Below are 21,168 nucleotides of genomic sequence, written 5' to 3'. Positions count from 1 at the left end.
TATGAAACTTATTTTCCACTCCATTGACTTCTGCACACATTTTTTTTTTTTCCCCCCAGCTAATGTAAAGTGGGGCCCTCCATTTTCTTCTAAGATACTGATATAACAGTTTGAAAGGGTCAGGATCAATAAAGGAAAGGGCAGTAAGTATGTTGAAATTTTTTAGGCCTAGCAGACTTTGGTTTGGCTGAAACTATCCTTTCTCATTGTGTTTTCTGCAGGGCACACTGTGTGTAATAATCGTGCAGGGAGTGAATACATTTGTGTTCAAATGCAGAAATGCTTATTGAACATCTCAGTTAAAGAGAGTTTGGAAAGGAGACAACAGGGCACTCGGCTGGGACTCAGCACACTTAGATTCTATATGAAGCTGTCAGTCTCAGCTTAGTGGCTCTGGGCAAGTAATTTCTTTCTGATTTACTTTGTATATGTTTGAAATTTATTGAGGAAAAGTTCTGTGTGAGACTGGTAACTCAGAATTTTTTTCCCCCAAAGTATTCAGTCAGAGTACATCCCTTCTTCTTCTACTCCTCCTCTCTGCTTAACTCTACTTTAGCTCTGATAGTTTTTCTTTGTAAACAAAACCAAGTCCCCATCCCTACCCCCAGAAAGAAAACCCTCCAGTTCTCTTTTGCTTTGGATGCAAATGTTATCGGAAACTCCATATAGCTAATGATGCACAAACACTACAGGAGTTACTGTGCCTCTCATCTCCTTTTAGCCTAGAAACAAGTCAGGTAAGAGTGAAGTGATGTGCTCACAGGAAAAGGGAACACATAATCCTATCACAGATATGGGAACAGTGGAGTCTCTCAGCCCATTTCTTTGTCCCAGTTAGGAAGGCTACCACTGCACCTCACAAATGTCCTCAGGTTTCACTATGGTGCTGAAGCACGAAGTACTGCCTCAGTAGTACTAATCCGTAGATTCTACCCTCCTTCATCTTGCTAAATTAGATTTTTAAAACCTTTTTTGATTGGCGGCTCCATCATTCAAATCTGGGATGTTTTCCCTTTCCTCACAAGCAGTCAAGGAAGAAAAGCCTTCTTTTATCTACCAGGTTGACTCCAAATCCTTCTCAGAACTTGCTGCAGAGCTGTCTCTTATCTATGACACATCAGGTCCCTACACGTTTGTAATATGCTGATCATACTTATGAAGCCTCTTTACTTTTTGTTAGCCTGCCTATGCTTGGTGATTGGTTGAGTCATCCAGACCTGCACTGCCAGGATGGCCAAATGCTACTCCATTCCTTTTCAGCTGATTAGGGCACCATGTAGCTCATCTTGTCTAACTGAACTTCAGAACAATTTTAAAAGTGTTGACTGTCCTTTGTTCTGCAAGAATACCTTTTATAGCTTTGGGTCTAATAGTTGTCAATGTTGATAATGCCTAGTCCCTTCTGAAAATGATGGATGAGGCTTGGTAAATAGCCTGTGGCTGAGAAACAATCAGAATGGAAAGGCATTTGAGGGAGGCATTCCTGATATCGTATGATTTAGGAGATGACCACAGGACAAAATGTGCTCTTATTAGTTAGATAAATGTACTTCACAGAATGAGTCAAATTTGGATCTTCTAAAGGCCTCAAATGTTTGTTGTAAGACACTTATCTCTAACCTTCTTCTGGTGAGCTGCCTATAAATTCAACTTAATTTCATTTGCAGAAGAAACCTGACAACAGCTTTTCTAAATAGACAAAAGGGATCCCAAAGCCTGTGTTAAGTGTTTGCTTTGGATGAGTGTAGGGAGGCTGTTTTTTCAGCCACTGTGTATTTACCTGACAGTTTTCTGATAAGCAGCGTGATACCGAAACCCCACTTCATGACAGTGCTAACACCATCTGCCAGGTGCTGATAGCTTGCTGAATAATGCTGTCATCAGCACTCAAGTGCTGATGGAAAGTTATTGCTTCAGTGACCACTACTGCTTTCATCTTCTAATTGGTTGCTGCCACTAAAAACTATTATTAAAAAAAAAAAAAAAAAAACCAAAACCCAACAAAAATCAGACCGTTTTTCTTTATCATGATTAATTGCTTTCTGGCTACCTTTCAGTGCTATCGTCGTGTATTTATTGCTTTTTTCTTCCTGCCAATTTTACTTATCTATGCTGTAGAGTTAACTTTATTGCCTACCTATGATTGCTCTCAGTACCTGATTTGGTGACAAATACCCATAGAAAGTTTTACTAGACCTTGATTTAGTGAAATACATGTTAGGGACATACTCTGCTAGACACAGTGGGCCAATCTGCCTCATGAGGTAGGGTGCAGTGCAGTCATTTGCATAATCTTTATTTGGTGTCAATTGTTACAGCTAAATGTGTACCAGCTGAAAACCAGTCCAAAGGGTTTAAACAAAATGTATACAGAAAATTTTGGAAGTATTTTAGTCATCAAGAAACCACACGCTAATGCATTTACTTAAGTGTAAAGAAATACACTGTGCAGGCTGCATAGACATGCATGCCCCAGAAAGTTCACTGATGGTGGCTGAAAAAAACAGACAGCTTTCATAGTTTTACACTACAGCATTGAACTACTAAAATAAATACATGTGAAGAACCTCAAGTGTTTAGAACGGCTGAGAACATAATGTAATATAACTTAAGCCAGAATCAGTTCTCACTTGCGTCAGTATAAATGTGGACTATAGCTATTTTGGCTTTAAAATACTGTACTGGAGATTTTGGTTTGGCTTCCTACTTTTTGGCAGGATTTACCTTTCTTTTGCAGGATGTTCTGTCTTGCTTTAATGAAAGCGAGGATGTCAGCATCAGCCTGGCTGTCTCCAGTCAGAGGAATAGATGTACTTGAACTTGGTGGGGTCCTGAAATAAGAAAGTATACTTGTGCACCCAACTGAGTAAGAAGGTTATTTTTCTATTCCATTATCTCCTCTCTTTTTTCATCATGGAGGATACATTGTTAGAGATGGCACAGTTCAGGGGAGGATCAACCTCAGGACTTCTTAATGCTCTTATATAGATTGTTGAGATTAGCCAATATCTTTTAGTTTCATAGGGCTATATGCTTATCAGCTATAAAACCTCCCGAAAAGGGTCAAAAATATTCTACTGCTGAGTACTTAATGCCAAGTGGAAAAGACTAATATAGTGAGTTTAGCAAAGAAACGATGGATGTAACTATCCCAAGTGTTTGGTTGCTTCAGGAAAAAATGCTGCTATTTATTTGAACAGATCAATAGTATTTTTGCCTACTCTAAGGGAATAAAGTTTTCATACATACATTGAAGTCAACAATCACACGACATTCATGACATTTGCTGACAGATGCAACTCCTTTGAGCTGCCGAGTCTCCAGTCCCAGCTGAGATCTTGTATCCATGCGGTTAAATCATTGACTTACCTCTGATTTTGATAGATCCTCTGGTGGAATAAGATGATGCAGTACAATGAAGCTATTCTAATCAGCTAAGAAAACTAAGAATTTGACCCTGTGACTTTAGCCTTGTTTAAAGATTAAGCACTAACGGTGAAATGAGAAATACAGTAATAAAAATTACAATATGGAGAGGGACAAGTGGAACTGAAGGCAGAAACTTTTTTTACATATCCTACCTTTGTAATTATAGTTATTTCCACTGTTCCTTACTGACTATTGCAGTAGAATGTAACTGTGCCTGATATAAACAGAAGTCTGATATCCTTGTCTTCGTGCTACTAATTATCGCTTTCTGAATTAGTGAACCAAAATGGAAAAAAATATAGAAATTATTATGAAATTAATAAAATAACTCTTTTTGTATAATTTACAAGGTGATCTCAGAACACCAGTAAAGGATTATTCTCTTACTGGTTTTCATTTGATTAGCAACGATATAAAAAATAAAAAAGACACAACGTATTTGAGAAGTTACTGTCTAAATTCCATTTTAGCTTCTCTTTTTCTTCTGTTTTTCTTAAACACAAATGCAATTTATAACATTAGGTTTTGGGGGATGAAATTTTCCATGATTTTTTTCTGTTCTACAAATGGATTGTTTTGGAAAATGAAAGAAAAAAGCCCTTATGATTTGTTCTTACTAATGTAGTAGGAAAAATAGTAATTGAACCATATTTTCCTAGGGGTTTTAATAGCCAGAACTGTTGAGCACAATAAGAATGCAACTTCTGAAGGTATATTGACTTGGCATGATGTTTTGGTGGGAGAAAAGAACATAGAAATGCACCCATGAGAAAAATAGAGAAGCTGTCAAAAAAAAAAAAAAAGTAGTTTCTGTTAACCTGCTAAGCTAATTTTCACAAAGCAGTGCCTCTTTTGAGATAACATGACATGTAACCTTTGCCAAGCCTGACACACCTGGACTGCTGGTGTAATTTTATTTTACTAGAATAATTTGTAGGAAAGAGATTCAAAATATTTTAAATTCAAAATAATGGGAATGAAAAAATCTCTGCATAGTTCCTGCATTCTGCAATACTTGCATACTTTGATCTCTCTTCCTTTCAAATGTTTTTATTTACTCTTTCAGAGTCCCTTTCTCTTGCTGAGAAGACACAGTCATGAGGATTCATAAACTCATGGGGAAAAAAGTCTTAGGCCAAACAAGAAATCACCTCTTTAATGCTGAAAATGCAGCTACTTGGTGTAAAACTATGGGACAGCTTCAGTGCTGTTTTGGAAGTTGGAGGAAAATCTGCAATTTTGATTTTATTTTTGTTTTTCAAGGAGACTGTTGTTATAGAGACTGATAGAGGGTTATCTAGGCATTTTATTACTTACCTTGTTTTTAAAGTAGAGTTACTAGAAGTGATTGAATTATTTTTCCCAGCTGAATCTTCATTAGGGCTGACTCTTGTGGTCTCTGAAAAACTGGAATGGGAGCAGAAATGAATAATATAGCCCTTGTAGAGGGAATATTAATACGTGCTAAGTAATTACAAAGAAGCTGTTTTTCAAGACTTTTTTTTATCTACATAAAGCACTTGTTGTTTACTGGAAGAGGATTTTTCAGTTGAATCCATGTGCTGATTAGGTATATGTAGAGAATGTGGCTATGAAAGAATGACAAATAAGCTCATAAAGATAATACTTTTAGTATTTGCCTTCTAAGCAGGGCTTGTAAAGCACTTTGATGTATCTGATGTACAGTTTGTAATGGTATATTTAGTTCCCCAACTGACTATAAGCCAAGTGAGGCCTTAGCTCATTTTCCATTCTTTCTTTAGACAGGCAAAATTATTACCAAAATCAGTGGGAGACTGGATAAAAACTCAGTGAGGGCTTTGGGATGTGGCTTGTTGATGATAGCCAAATATATTGCAAACAGCTGTTGTGCATTCCTGTCCCTGCAGATACTGCTATCGCAGAACCTCTCCCCTAGGAAGTCAGATTTCTGCCATGGGATGTCTAGGGACTCTCCTCTCCCCGGGGGTTGCGTATGCTGCCAGATCTGGTGCCAGTCTGATGAAAGTGGAAACACTGAATTACTCAGTTTTAGTATTTTTCCAGTAGATGGCAGGATTGGCAAATTCTTGCTTTTCTAAATCTGCAGTAGTTTGTTCATTGTTGGCTGATGAATTGATATTTCTGGCAGAGAACTTGAAAAAGGAAAGAAATTTATTACTAAAATTTTACTGTATTACACTGTGCCAGGTTCAGTTTTGCAGAAGATATTGTGCCCAAGAGTATAAGTCATTTTCAAATGAACAGCTCCAGGTTTACTGACTGTTTCTCCTTAACTCCTCAAGCCCCATACTATTTGCACCTGCCTAAATGGATTAAAATAACCTCAAGGCTCAGCCTAATTCAACTAAAGCAATATCATATTTAATGTTAATAATATTCCATGCTTTATTACACCTACATATTACAAGAGCTAGAATGGATGTGTGATGTTATTACCTACTATGTTGTTTAACAATATCTGGGAACTTGACATCATAATTCTGCTTTAGGATTTCCTGAATATTTTTTCCATTGATTTGGCAGTTCTTAAAAACTAAGTGATTTAGGGTCTTAAATTCAATTTTCTAAAAGGACTCTGTGTCTGTGCCCTGAGATACCTAAGCATCCAAGTCATACAACCACGGTTTAATAAATCACTATATATCAATTGAACCATAGCAACCGTCCATGACTGTTCTTAGCCTGAAACAAATGAAAGGTAATGTGACTTAATGTGATCCTTTTTCATTGATTTCTTTTCATTGAAATAAGCTTCTTTGCTTTTTATTTTCCATGAACAGAATGTATAATTTTATAAATACAGTGAGTCAATTGAAGTAATTTATTTTTAAACTGCAGTAGTTTATGTATTAGAACTATTTTTTTCCATTGAATTTAAATGAAAATTATTCTCCAAAATTGTTAAATCCTCATTTTAAAGGGGACATAGATGGAGATCCATTAGAAAAACTAGACACTATGGGTGTGGAAGGTTTTGACCTCTAGGGAATCTCACTTTCAGGTGTATTCCTGAACATAGGACAATATGCTAAAGCCGGCCTTAGAGTGCTCTGGGAGAACTGGGCACCTGAGGAAGGTGATATTAAAAATCTCCCTTAGACTGAGTGAGGTGATATCCACAATCAGCAAATTAATGTTACTCTGTTCAGAGATGGACCTTAAACTTCTACCTCTGCCTGTGGTGTTATAGCCAGACATTTTTGTCTGTGGGATACAAACTCTTCTCCTGCAAGTTAAGCAATTTTGTAAGGAAGGTTATAACTATTTTCTGTAATGACTCAGAGTGCTGCTTCCATATAAGAGGTTAACAATTAGAGTACTAATCTAAGAAATGAGTCCCTCAGCTTGGCAGAATTCAAATCCATGTTTTACGCATCCCAGAGATTTCTCTAATCCCTAGGCTAGAGGGATGGCCTGTATGGGAATAATTTGCGTCCTTCATACTGAAACTCAGATAATTTTTCCATGGCATTTCAAGATACATTGAATCATAAGGGAATGAAAGAGTGCAATTTTGCTGTGCAGTGGTTTGTATGCTCAGATGCAACTTGTTCCTAGCCTGTTCTCAAAAGCCAGGACTCTCCTCCTTCATCTGAGTGTTAGGTGTTGTTACAGTGATGAGAAAAGATGAGAAATTGTTAGTACTGCTCTAAATCTAATGAAAAGACATTATGAGAGTATGAGGTGGGGGTAACGATCCTCCCTCTCTGTGTGTTAAGCCTGAAGGACTGGACATCTCAGGATGATCAACAAAGCCAGACAAAACCACAGCTGATCTGATTTAGTGTGATGATAGTCGTTCAAGCAAGAGGTTGGTCTAGAGATCTCTAGAGATGCTTCCAACCAACATTTCTGTAATGTGTAAGTAGGGACTCCTGGATCACAGTTTTGGATTTGGATAGACAAACAACGTGTAGAAGTCTGTCTCTTTGTCTCCTAAGCTTTAACATTATTCAGGTTATTTTGACAATGTATAATTCCCTTTTTCATTCTGAATCTACCCAATTTTTCCTTGAGTTGAATTTCAAAAGTCTCAAAGCACTATTTCCTGATAGCTTCAGTAAAATTCCTGCTTTTTCTGGAGAATAAAGATAGTCTGTCAACCTAGTACCTGAATTTTCACCCACTAGGTAACTTGTTTTTTTTTGGGGTGGGGGGTGTGTGTCAGCTGTTGGGGGTATATGTCTCAGTCAGGCATGGGGCAGCAGCTAGAGAGATGTACAGAGTGTTTTGGCAGTGCCTCCCTTGCTGCAGGAACCCAGGGGCCAGAGACAACCATCCCATGGACTGACCAGCTCCATCAAGCACATAGGGTAGAGGAGCTGGAGAGGTGATGGATGCCATGGTAGGAAGGCTTGATTTGCCAGCTGAAAAAAAGTGGAAAATCAGGTAGATTAAAAGGGAAGACACAAAATTTGAAGGTGTGCAACCTCTGCAATGTTAAAAAGCCCTCAGCTGGAGTTCTCCAGTCATCTAAGCCTTGGACATGAGGGGAACATATGTTCTGTGTAAAGGCAGGCAAGATTCAATCTGCTTGAAATCTGAGTATTTTACTATTTGGTTACAAAATCAAATTTGGCCTAACTTGTAAATTCATAGATAAATTGTTCAAGTTAAATTGTTACCAACAGAATGTAAAAACCTTTGAAAAGTCGTTAATCAATTATGTTATTCCCAGATTATATTTTATCATCATGTAACACTGTGGAAAATTGGCAGGAATGAGAAATTATTATGATAGAATATGCTGCAAAATATGCAAACACTTCCCTTGTTTCACATAGCATTAATATAGGGAGTAAATCTTGCAATCTAGGACAATAATTGTTAAACAATGTGATGCTCAAAGACATTGGAGAACATAAAAAGCTATCTGAAAATATGTCCAAGGGAATTTGAAGTGACAGGAAGAAGCTGGAGAGACAAGGAGTCTGAGATTGAACATACTGTGAGGCTTGGTGGAATAGGACAAATGAGATTCAGTAAAAGGGAATGAGTGAGGTTAAGAAAGATCTGACTGAATTATAGAGGAATGCATTTCTTCTGAGAGAACGAAAAAAATCCAAAATTTTTTAGAAGATTTTAGTAACTATCCAACATTTGCTTGATTCAAGGGGAATACAACACTAGTGGAATTAAATATTCAGTGAGAGAAGTAACTTGAACAGATAAGGATCTGCTACATTTCTTAAATGAAAGCCAGTGTGGGAGAAGACTCCATGAGGATAAATGAAACACTGTGCTTGAATTCTGAAGTGGAGCAGACATGAGTGCTGAGCCCAACAGCCATTTTAAGACTTGCAGACTTGACAGAAACTCATTAAGAGACATAAACATACATACAGTACAAGTTGCAGTTAGCACTACAGCTTTATGGTAGAGACAGTATGGATAAGTAGCATATTCTCTTTCAAGTTTGAGGGATTTTATTAGGTATTCCTTTTGAATAAAATAACTTATTGATGATTATTTTAAGTTCTTCCTTTCTCTTTGTACTGTGAGTCTGGGATTGCTGATTAGACCCTTTTCTGTCTGAAATAGAGATGGGTCATTCTTTCTCCATTTTGCACAGTTGTTCTTCATTTTAAATAATATGTTCAGATCAGATGAGATTTAATATTTCTGCAACCTTCATACGAAAGACATATGCAAAGATAAATATAGTCTCGAAACTTTTTGAATCTACTCACCAGGTTAATGAGCATGAGTCTGTAAGCCTCTAATATACAAACAATTGCTTTCAGCTATTTTAAGTATATCAGATTGGTAATGTGATTAACCTGTTCAAGAAATTACCCTTCTTATTCAGAAATGTTTTTTCTCATGCCAAACCCACTGAAAACCTTTATGTCACCCTTTTCCCCACTTCAGCTCTGTGGTCACTGAAATCAATGTTTTGCTTCTTACTCTAGTAGGAGTGGGATCAAGCCAGTGGCTTTCAAACGTTATTGACTAAGGCAGAAATGCTCACTCCTCAACTCTTTTATTAACAGACCCATTTAGACAATTAACAATTCAACTCTTTTTTTTTTTTTTTTCAATTGAAAAAGAGACGTGTTCAGCCATGAATCAAATGCCTTTTATATGCGTGTATCCTTCTTAAGCCTCAAAGGATTACCATCTTACCTTTTCTGTTACTTTAGTTATAAATTGATTTAATATAAAATACAATTAGAGGCTATCACATTCCCTTCCCAAGGCTTAAATTTGTCTGGTTACATGACTAAGGCGTGTCAAATAACAACAATTGGCATGTACTAGAAGGTGATCAAAGGATTTTGTTCAAACACATATATAAATTTCAAGAAAGATTAGCTGTATCCTTTAAATGCTAAGAAATATAATTTATTACTTCTAATCCTGAAGATTGTATTTACATCCATTCACACTCAGGAGTTTGTCTGAATGGTTTTACTGCATACTTTGTCAACAGCAGTGTTAGATTTGTTACATGCACCCCACTAAGTTTTAGATCTGATATCTATTGAACACACCTGTGAACTGAATTCCATCTTGGAAACAGGTTTTATTTGCACCTCATTATATCATATATAATTTATGTCAGTTTCTACTTTTGTGACCGGTTATTCTGCTGGGTGAAGATAGCAATATCATTTCACAGAAAGAGACTGTTGATTTCTAGGTGAGTTAGAAACAAAGAACCATTTGTGTCTCAGGACTATGTAACTGAGAGGAGAAATTGTAGCCTGGGCTCATCCTACACAATCATGGAAACTGGTAAGTAAAGTTCCTGTGTCAACTGGGGTCAAAGAAATCCTTGGGAAAGAAATATTCGACTGTTACACTCTTAAAGCCCGTGAAATTGGAAACTTTTATTCTAAAATGTTATTGCTTCAAATAGGGGGGAAAGTAAATTTTCATGCACAGTGGGATGTTAAGCCTGCAGCCCCCACCTCACAAAAAGCAGAAATAGTAATTCTATTTCCATATACATCATACTGGAAACATATCTGTGCGAAATACGTTTGAACAGCCTAACATAAAATGGTTGGGAAAACAAAACTATATTCATCCTGACTCCCTTTACAATTTAAGTTCAAGAAGATGAATGTTCTGGGGCTGTGATATGTATACAAGGATCACCCAGTCAATCTCAGTCAATATGTCCATTACTTAGACACAAAGAAACTGTTCACTATAAAGAACATGATTTTTTTTGCAAGAGACCATGTGGGGCAGTACAGGTCTCTGAATTAAGGTTGGCAGCTGAAAGCAACCAGGCAGCTTCCCCCATTCTCTTCAAAATTCTAAACACGCTTTTCTGACGCCTGTTCTCCAGTAATAAACACAAATGGCAAAGGCATTTAAAAGAAAATTATAAAGAAAACAGTTATGCAATTTTGTTTCTGAGCTAGGGTGGGGGAAGGAGAAATCACCACTCCTGGAGGCCAGTCTCCCATTGCACTGGAAAGCGCCTGTGCATTATTATATGTTCTTTTTAATTCTAGCTTAGTCTGCAAAAGATATCACTCTCCTGAGCAATGCATCAGCACACCAACTGGAAATTGTTGTTCCCAAGAGCAACAGGGCAGAGAGGTTGTGCAAGAGGTCCTTAGCACAAATTCAGTACAAAGTGAGAGAGAGTGACAGTCATGGATTGTGTGAGATAATTTGGCTGAATTTGTGCTAAGATGGACCAAAAATGCTCTCACATTATGTTTCATCAGCTTTTCTGTGGGACAAGTAACCTTCCACCTAAAACTAGAAATAAACAGTTCAAACTAGACCTAAGACCTGCCAGGCATTTGCAAAGCAAATAGTGCCTAAGTCTTGAGAGAACGCAGAAAAAGAATTGAAGCAAAGTAGAGACTAGAATTGGTTTCCATCTGTTTGAGACATCTGAAAATGCCTCCTTAGACAATTTAGATGATTATGTGTTTCTTTGTCTGTAGTGATTATGGAGCATTTAGTATAGATACATGAAAGTTTACAATAAAAAATAGAATATATTTTACAGTGTTAAGAAAATCCAATATTCATGATTTAATGGTATGTAGGACGTATTATGGTTGCTGCAAAGCGGAAAACATTATGTAAAATAGTTATAAAATCGTAGGTAAAGCCACTCATCAGAGAAAGATTAACTGTATAATGAGAAGAAGGGGAGAGAGAGAGAGGGAAAAAAAGAGAGCAAGAGATAGGTGGGGAGGAAGAGAGGAAGAGGGAAGGAGAGAGAATACCTCCATTTATTGTCAGTTAATGTGGAAACCTGCACATTTAGGTGTGTGTTTTGCTTGAAGGCTATGAAAGATTTATTGCTGCAAATTTAAATTAGAGGTTTTGAAACCAGAAGTGACTGATAATGAAACAACCAAATTAAAATTTGGTTTCTATTTTTTTGTTTGTTTGGGGTCTTTTTGTTGTTTATTTTCTTTCAAATGTCTTTACCATTTGTGTTTATTATTGGAGGACTGGTCTCAGTTTTGCTACTGTAGAGGATTCACTAGTGTTTTACAATATCAGATGCAATATCATTGTGGAATAATATGCTGCAGTAATGTAGCACCAGGATATTTTTCACCCACGAATCTATCTAGGTGGTATATTAAATATTTTTTTGATCTTTTTTTGTCTTTCAGTCCCCTGAGTACATTCCAAAGGAGATACAGTCTCCTCATACAGCAAAATTGAATGATAACAGGCTTGTTTTTCTCAGCTATCTGTCATGAGGTCCCTAGTGACAAGTTTCTAAGCTCCCAAGACCAACAAGTCAAAAGAACTGAGTTACAATAAGCTACCTTCAATATGATTGCAAAATAACTGAATGATAAAAATTAATTTTCTACACAGTCATTTCTCTTGTAACTGTAAATGCAGTGTTTTAGTGTTATATTTGCAAAAGCATTCTGGTGAACTGCACTTCTACTAAAATTGAATTTTCTTACAAGTAAAGAAGAGAAAAATGACCAGTTTACCTGTTAGTTGGTAGATGTTGTGAGGATTTGATAGACTGGGGATAAACAGTCGCGGTATTTGGTGAGCTAACCATCTGTGGCTTTTCCTGCTGGGTTGAGATTGAAAAACAAAATTATGTAGGAAAGGATTTTTTTAGAGTGCTTAATATTGGCCTACAGGTCTCAGCAATAACACGGTAGGCAATGACTCATTCAGAAAACAGAGTCTGAATCACACAGTATTTTCTTCACTTGGACAAACACTTCTGAACAAAGAGAAAAGTGTTTAGTATTGGTTCAAGTATTTTTAAGCTCAAGTTACAGGTTTTTAATATGTAACAGCATGTGTTCGCTGATTTGAGTTTCTTAGGGAGCTCAGATGTATAGGTAGGTCAAGATCCAAGAAATCAATCCCAATTATTTATTCCAGTTTTCTAATCTTCTACTGATGAATCATGAGAGGCTGAATCCTAGACCTCTCCTGTTAAGGGACAAGAAAAATGTGCTCCAGTGGATTCAAGAATATTACTTGCAGTGTTTCGAAAAGACTAAATATTTAGACACAAGAGTGACTAAAACATCAGCCCTTTGTGATTAGGTATTTTAACTTGAAAAGTATTTTGCAATGATAACTTGAAGTTAAGCTTGTTAGGTGTCATTTTATGGATAACTAAGTTCCTCGTGTTAAGTTCTGTATTTACTTCAGGCTGTTTTCTTAAAAACACAATTTAAATTTATGTTTATAAGAATTAAACAAAATACTGGCTAAACACCTCTTTGTTTATAACGACTTTTCCCCAAGTAGTAAATCTACTCTTCGAGTTAATATTAAATGATATGGGATGGACTGCACTCATCAGTCTTTTTCATTAAGCTGATGTGCATTTCATGGCAGTGCTTGGCTGTGAGTTGCCATGTCACCACTTGGAAGACATTAAAAAAGTGTCAAAATCAGAGCACAGAAAGCTATGTTGCTGTTTCAGTTGATGCCCTTCTGGACCCTCTTGTACTGTCTCCTGTGTTTGTGAAACTGTAGCTTTCAGACTGTTATGATGTTCTAATACACTCTTTAAAATGACATCCCTTTAGTTAGTTTTTACAGAAGTCATTCAATTGGAGCACTCTGTTTCTCCTGGGTTCTTAAGCAGGCAGTGACGGCAGTGGTGGGCTTCAGCTAGAGAGTGAGGGGACACATGCTCTGTGCTGAGAGCTGCTGACCCTCTGGGAACTTAGGAAAGCTGAAAGGTTACTGGAGTCTTTGCTAACAAAGGAAGGTAAGACCCAAATATATTTGCTGGGATTTTTCCATATTACAGCTATGACTGCCATCTTCTAATACACGTCATAAACCTGATGAAATAATAGTTTTGTTAGCAGTAAAAAAGATTATTTTTTCCAATCTCCTCTATTTGTTTTATGTTCCATCAGAGTTTTTGGCATCTGGGGACCGTTCTTGGCTTTCAATCAAGTAGTTTGGGGAAATGTCAAAAGAGAAAATAGAGCAGAAAGCAAGGGTTTTGCTTTGTTTGTGTTAGCTTCATACAAGTGTAATTCACATTAGCTTTGTCTGATTTACACTGACTTAAGCACAGGTGAATCAGGCCCCATATCCTTCATACTTGTTCTATATAGTCAATTAACTATTTCTGTAAGAAAAAAATTAAGTTACATTTAAGGTAATTTAATGATGTTACATTTACATGAGAACGGAAGAAATATTAAGTAATTTCATACCTCTAGATTCATTGCCTCTTCAAACCACCAGACGTCAAAGTCTCTTTGCAGTTTCACTTTGACTTTTTCCATTAGAAGCTGCAGGTGCCCGATCTCTACCTTCAGCCCTTTCAAGCGACTGAACATTGTTTTATAGCTAATATGAGAAGAAGAAAGTGTATTAAAGATATTCCAACATATATCTGAACAAAGCTTTATCCTACCTAGAACAGTTAAAGATTTAAATTACAAAAGAATATATAATAATCAGAGATGCAGGGGACAGAGACAGCGTGGTGGTAGGAAGAGACATCTCATACTTTATAAGAGCTTCACTGGACAGTAAGTACAAGAAACTTATCCCACAAAGCTCTTATTTCACTAAAGAAATCAGTGAAATTCAAGTGGGATCCATATTGATTAACAATTAAAATACAGGTTCGATCCAATGTCAATTATTTCTTTTGATTTCTCAGCTTGTTACCATTAATAAACAACTGGTCACCACAGCCTGGATTTAGATAGGAGCTGAGACTGATTCCCCTTTCACATGGAAGCTTCATTAACAGGACTCTTGGCTAACATAGAGTTGAAGATTTACCAGTAATATGAAATAGCCAGAAGTTTCCACACAGGTTGCACATAATGTAAATGCTAGAAAAATACTTAGAACTGATATCCTTGCATCTATTTTCTTTTATCCTCCTGGCTACAGCGACATTAGAGCAAGGATTGGTTAACTAACGTGTATTCTGCATATTATTTACACTTAGTCAATCCTGTATAGCCTAAAGGATTTCATTAGGTCAAGGAAGGCAAGACATTTCTGAATCAAACAAAAAGGTTCACAATACCTTTGGAATCAAAGAACAAGTTTCTAACACAATCCTCAGTGAGGACATGAAGCTATTTTAATTTATTTTTAGCCATTAACCCAAGCGTAAGTTTTCCCCGCTCATGTGCTGTGGCATCTTACAGGCAAACCAACAGCATACACACAAATTTAAAAACTATTAGTGAACCACAAAGTTGACATTTTTAAAATGTCAGAGAAAACCCTGAGGGTAGCTGGGTGTGCAGAATTGTAATTGGAATATACTATCAGTATAATTTATCTTCTGAAGAGTAGCAGAAGTTTGAGGCAGAAGTAATACCTTTTTTTTTCTTCTTCAATTTCTGTTCGAAGTTTCTCTTCTACTGGATCAAGATTTAGCTCTTCAGAAGGACTGGAAACAGCTATAGGAGAAATGACCAGGTGTAAGCTATGATTGTATGATGTCAAAAGAAGCAACCTTTAATTAAAAGAAAAACTACTTTTTAAGAGGTAGGTAATGAAATGTGGGTCATTAACTGTTTCTCTCTTCTGGAAATGTTTCTTCAAATTCCTTATTTAGGCCTTACTTAGTATAAGATTCATTTGATAACTAGTGATTTGAATTTTTAATTAAGTTTTTTTTTTTCTTTTTTTTTTTTTTAGTAAAGACTGGAATAGTCATTTTAGATATGAATAAAAGTGAGTTTGCCAGTCCATTTCAAAAGTTTGCCTTTGGCATAAAACTTTTGGCTACAAATTCAAGACCAGAACAGCAAAGCTGTTGTGAAAAGAAGAAATGCCATGCTGGTTCCTGGAAATAGAATAACAGAAAGAAGAGTAAAATACAAACCCTGAAGGAGAAATTAACTTTGGTAAGCAATAAATTCAGACAATTAGTATAAATAAGGAAAATGTCCTGAAACTATCTAAGAAATTTTTAAAGATAAAGGGAAATTGAGGAAATACCTTAAGAGTAGCCTACGTTAACCTGAGAAAGCAACTTCTGATTTACCTATTCTGTAACAGACCTAGTTAGCATGCAATACACAGTATGCTTATTCTGAGAGATGGCAAAACAGTCTTTCCATCATGGGTTATATATACAGCAGTGAAAGGAAATGTAAAGTTACCCACTAGTATTACAACAGTTTCTATTTATAGGATGAATGAGAATAGTTTAAGGTTCCCAAGAAAATATATGTAACCTTTTTAACCAAAGGAAAATTAAAGTAACAAAAAATTTGCTGTACAAAACATGCAAGTTTCCATTCCATCTATTACTCTGCCAAGAAAATAAATTCTACGTCAACCTGTTATGAGGCCTTAGAAGAGCACCCTCTCTTCAAGGAGAGGAATTCTGTCTGGAACGAGAGGGCAGTAATGACCCCTCTCTGCCTGTCAGTGTGCCAGCTGAAACCATTAATCTTGTGCTGTAGCACCCTATAGCTTAATAGAGATGAAGCTGAAAAGCATTTTATTTCATTTAGAGTACTTAGGTCAAGCATATTAATACAGATGGCCAAGGTGGAAAAAGCTCATGCACAATTCTCATTTCATACATCAAAGGGCTTTGCTGGATATACAGATTACAAAAGAAGGACAGGGTGAAGACATTTATGATGGATAAGGTACCCTCAAAAGATTAGAAAATAAACTACTTGAGATGTTAGAGTGAATGCATAAGCCAGGAAGTGCAAACATCACTGCAGAGAAGATGCTGCAACAGTGGCATTGCATAATGAGTTACACCCAAACACAATGGATAATAAGGCAGCCATCACAATCATGCCAGAACATTTAAGGAAAGCAGTAAACCCTTCAATGATTACAGAAGATCAGGATTTCCTGATTTGCCAGACTTCATCATCAGGAGAAAGCATGATGTGCGAAAGCATGGAGCTGCACGGGGAACTCGCAGGGGGACACTCACTGCAGAGTGCCCGAGGCTTCACACTTGTTCTGACCTTCATGAATACACAGCAGCCAGGCTTGAGAGAAATGTGCTCTCGTGGAACAAACTGAAATGATCTGGGGAGTTGCTGCCTCCCAAGTAAGCCGTGCTCACAGACCATGTGGGTGGGCATCCTTACTGTGTTTCCATGCAAAGCCAGCCAGACTTAGCTTGAGCAGCCTTCAGCAGTAGTCCAAGGGGACTCTCCTGAGCACACTGAAGTGCATTTGACCTATTTGCACAATCTGTTACGGTGTCTGGGTTCAGGAGGTAGCAGCTCTAGCCCCTTATAATGAAGAGAAATAGAGTGGAAGACAGCAAAATCTTAAAATGTTAATGCTGTTTTTAAGGTGAGGACTTCCCTACATAAAAGCATTCACCAAACTCTGCTGGTCATTACAGAGGGATACTGCAGCCTGCCTTCCCTGATTTATTTGGACATCTAGTACTTGGAAAAATATTTTTGCACTAGCTCTGAAAGGGCAGCCAAATTTAGGCAGAATTTTGTCACATATATAAAAAAAACTATGAAAAATACTTTTCTGATGCTGATTACATGGTGTAAAAGTGATTATTTGGTTGCAAGTTACCTTCAGAAACAATAGTAAAGACTTTTATATGAAATGAGTACCTCTTTCACACAAAGGCCCCATCATCCTCAACCCTGAATACAGTTACACCCACTATCTCTAGCGATATGCTGGTGATGAAAGCAAGAAACACAGCTGTGGGCAAGGTGAGCCGCACAAAGTTTTGTGTATGTACAGAATGGAAAGAGATGAGTACGTTGCACACTGGTGGGACTCCAGCAGCAAGAATAGCACTGGATATTTCATTAAGTAAATGGCTAAAACTTAGACATCCATCACTGTGTTCTAGCCACAAAAGCAGAACAGATCTGATCACAGTGTCAGGTGAAGTCCAGTCAAATCCAGGACATGAGTACTTGGGCACTACTTTCTGGTGTCTTTTCCCATGCTGTTGCAGTCTCCATTTTGGCGTTTTGTCATGCCTGCTCACTGCAATGGTATGCTTTGAACTGAACAGCATTCTGCTCTAAAGACTAGACCTTTTTCAATCTGCCTACTGTCATATATACAGATGAACACATGGCTCTTTCCTGATTTTCCAAGCAAAAGAGATCTGTATATTTCAACCCTTTTGTTTGCTGCTGTTTCTACCTTCTCCTCATTCCCTGCTACTTTTCTCTCCTCTTCTTTCACCTTTTCTGAATCCTGCAGTGGCCTCTTTCTGCCCCTGAGCTCCTGCTGCTCCTGCCTCACACCCTTCTCCTCCCATCAGCCCAGGCAATTTCAACTACAGCTGAAGCTGGGAAGCAAAGGCAGAGGTTACTGGCTCATTGTACCTCACGTCTCCAGTATGCACACTCAGTTATTTTAAAATAACATGAGAGGGATAACTGAGTGAATAGCCAGTAAAACACAGAAAGCATAATATTTACTCACAAATTTAAGATGGATACCTAAGAAGAAATACTTTCTTTTGCTACAGGTTTCTATTTCTCTGAAGTGTTTCTTTTTATTGTATATATCTGCCTGCCCATGCAGAAACAGAAAATATTTATTAAAACATCAAATAATTTTATCTATATGTTAAGGTACATGTAAATTACAAAAACCTGAAAATTCACAAGACCAACTTTTGTCCCTATACATTCAAAAGTTTGCAATACATTAAAAAGTGCAGAGGTGCTATTGCTGAAATATTAACTATCAGTTATCATTTCTGCAACTGTGCAGAAGAACACAAAGAGGTATCTGCTTTGTTCACTCAGGGTTGACTTTTAATTCATTGATCGACAGTTTGTCATATGAAACTTGATTGTACAGTCTAGCTCTATGCTTTTAGTGTACCAACCGAGATGAGCCATTCAGCTGATCTGCAATATCACATGCACTTTTACTGCCCCAGTGACTTCTCCTGGGAAACAACTGCAGTTGGTGCAATTTGATCCTGGATAATGCAGACCCAGGTTTCAGGAGTGCAGGGGAGGTATGACATGCATGTTTAGGAAAACATTGCCTCTGTGTATACTAGGGGTTTCTGTTGGCATACCTCCATCCAGTTCTATACAACAAAGTTATTTTAGCAGAAGTCAGCAATATACTCATAAGGAGTATTAGTTCCTGTACATTAGCATAGCTGCACATACAGCCAAGTGGCAAAATTTATGAATGCTATGTTGTGAAGTCTTCTGTTAAGAGTACTGAGTCACGTGATGTAAAGAAGAGATTTTGACAGTGATACATTGGTTAGTGAAACAGCTAGTAACTTTTATATTTACCTTCGGCTAATTGTTTTTGTTTCATCTTCAGATACAACCCGTTTGGTAAAGTGAGGCACAGGATACAATTGACTCTACCACCTGATTGCTTAGAGAGGAAGGTGAACTCTGCATGAGTTGACACCCAGTTTATATGATAAAGGTTTGTGGATTTTGGTTTGTTTTTTGTTTGTTTTATTTGTTGTTTGTTTTTTTTTTTTTTTTTTTGTTTTTTTTTGTTTTTTTTTTTCTCATAAAGAAGATTGTAAGAGGCATTTTAAGATATAATGGCATTATGTTAATGAAAGGGCCAATTTTGGAGCACAGGAAGTAGTAAATTTTACAACACATTCCACATCACTAAATCACACAATACCAGAAAGAAATGATAGCACCTGCTGCATGGATCACTATTGCAAAGTACTATGGCAAGCATGGATGAAAAACACCATTTCTAGCATGAGATACCAAGGGTTATCACCATAGTTTACTGCAAGCTGGCAACAACTAACAACCTGAAATACTCTGGCAGATTCTTGTCTACAGTCAGAAAATTTTGCAAGAAACTCTCTGTGACCCTAAATTTTATATTCTTTGGGGCACTCATATATTTCTTGACCTGAGTGTATCCTGGAAGTCAAACTCCTAGGGATTTATTGTTTTGTGCCTCAAATAACATTGTGCCCTGCCCTCCAGCTGTACTTTTGCAGTCAAAGATTTTAATTTTTTCTCTGGATAGTCTTGTGTTTATCTGCTTAAATTTATAGTTACTTGAAGTAACCAAATTTAGAATTGACTTCAGTATCCAGTTAATATTTTTACTGCTTTATTTACCAGCTTTGCAGCTTTTGGCAAGCTTGGTCTTTAGTGCTTTCAAACTGGAACATATGCTGTCATTTGGGTTTTTTAAAAAGAACTACCCATCCGTTGTCGTTACTCAGGATCAATTTACAAGTAATTCACCCCTTCTTTCTTATTCCTCCCCTAGGCCATCTCAACCTATGTTTGTCACCAGGCACCACATACGTACCTTATACAACATCAAAGATGAGTATGCACAGTGAAACTCAGGAGAAGATGAAAATACCCTAATGTCTGGAAGAGTTTATATTGTGGGTTTTAGAGCAATTTACCCCTAATCTTAATGTAATAGATTTTGAAAAATTTCAGCCAGTTAGTTGGTCATGAACATACATTGAAACAAACTGTCCTATTTTCAGCACTTTAAGAGTTAGTGCATGTGTGGAGGATTAAGGGTATGTGTATTTTGTTGATTTATATTTTAATCACTGAATTTAGTAGAAGGGTCCAACAGCATGCTGCTTTTCTTTGTATCATTGTATTGTTTATTGTTCTGCTGGTTTGATATTGGCTCAAACTAACTGACTTCCAAAGCACACCTGGAAAGTGGAGCTATTTTTTCCAGTCTCTATGAGCTGTTTTGGCTAAAAACAGACTCACACTTCAATTCCCTCAAATTTCTTCTTTGAAACTAGTCATCTATATATTTTCTCCTGAAAATACATGGCATATGAAACAGAAGGCGTTGCCTTCATGTCAGCTGCACACAAGTCATGAAAGTTTCTGAAACCATTGTGGCTAAAATTTCTCTGTTGGTTTCCAAAAATACAATACACTGAAAAAAAAATAAAAAAAAAGCAGCTTCAATTTTAATATGTTCCATACATGTCAGCTGATCTGTTGGAATAGTAACTCAGCTGGGTCTTAGTCAGAAAATCACTACTAACTCAGATCCTTGCCTAAACTTAAAAAATGCATCTTACCATTTGATTACATGAGATTATTGTTGCATCATTTATCTTGTTCACAATATTAGATAAAACCATACCTGGTATATGAATGATCTTTCTCTGCCTCCTAAGAAGGGGTGTGGATTGTCATCCAAAAGTTTTGAGGCTTCATTAGCATTCATTTCTACAACATCCAATAGCTTTCATGGAAAAAAAAGTCTCTTTGCTAAGTTTTGTCATGCTCTTCTTGGAAGCAAAGGATGGAAAATACTCTGAAGTTGGTTGCTTATCATGGAGCTGAGACATTA

The 21,168-nt window shown here is 37.0% G+C and overlaps 1 protein-coding gene across 3 annotated transcripts in view; it reads right to left on the bottom strand.

Moving 5' to 3' along the window:
- Nucleotides 1–21,168, bottom strand: part of KIF6 (kinesin family member 6) — a 172,698-nt gene that overhangs the window by 945 nt on the left and 150,585 nt on the right. Inside the window, exons 17-21 of one of the 3 annotated variants that reach the window (XM_042789304.1) lie at nt 15,215–15,296; nt 14,082–14,217; nt 12,369–12,457; nt 4,747–4,836; nt 2,725–2,831 (exon numbers count right to left, since the gene is read on the bottom strand). In XM_042789304.1, the coding sequence (XP_042645238.1) occupies nt 2,725–2,831; nt 4,747–4,836; nt 12,369–12,457; nt 14,082–14,217; nt 15,215–15,296 (504 nt within the window). Of the gene's footprint in view, nt 1–2,668; nt 2,832–4,746; nt 4,837–12,368; nt 12,458–14,081; nt 14,218–15,214; nt 15,297–21,168 lie in introns of those variants that run through there. The other 2 variants (XM_042789305.1, XM_042789303.1) reach the window with 2 other exon arrangements.

This window comes from Tyto alba, unplaced genomic scaffold (genome assembly GCF_018691265.1).
Source record: "Tyto alba isolate M040663 unplaced genomic scaffold, T.alba_DEE_v4.0 Super-Scaffold_16, whole genome shotgun sequence".
NCBI lineage: Eukaryota > Metazoa > Chordata > Aves > Strigiformes > Tytonidae > Tyto > Tyto alba.
This window is presented reverse-complemented; position numbering and strand designations above follow the sequence as displayed.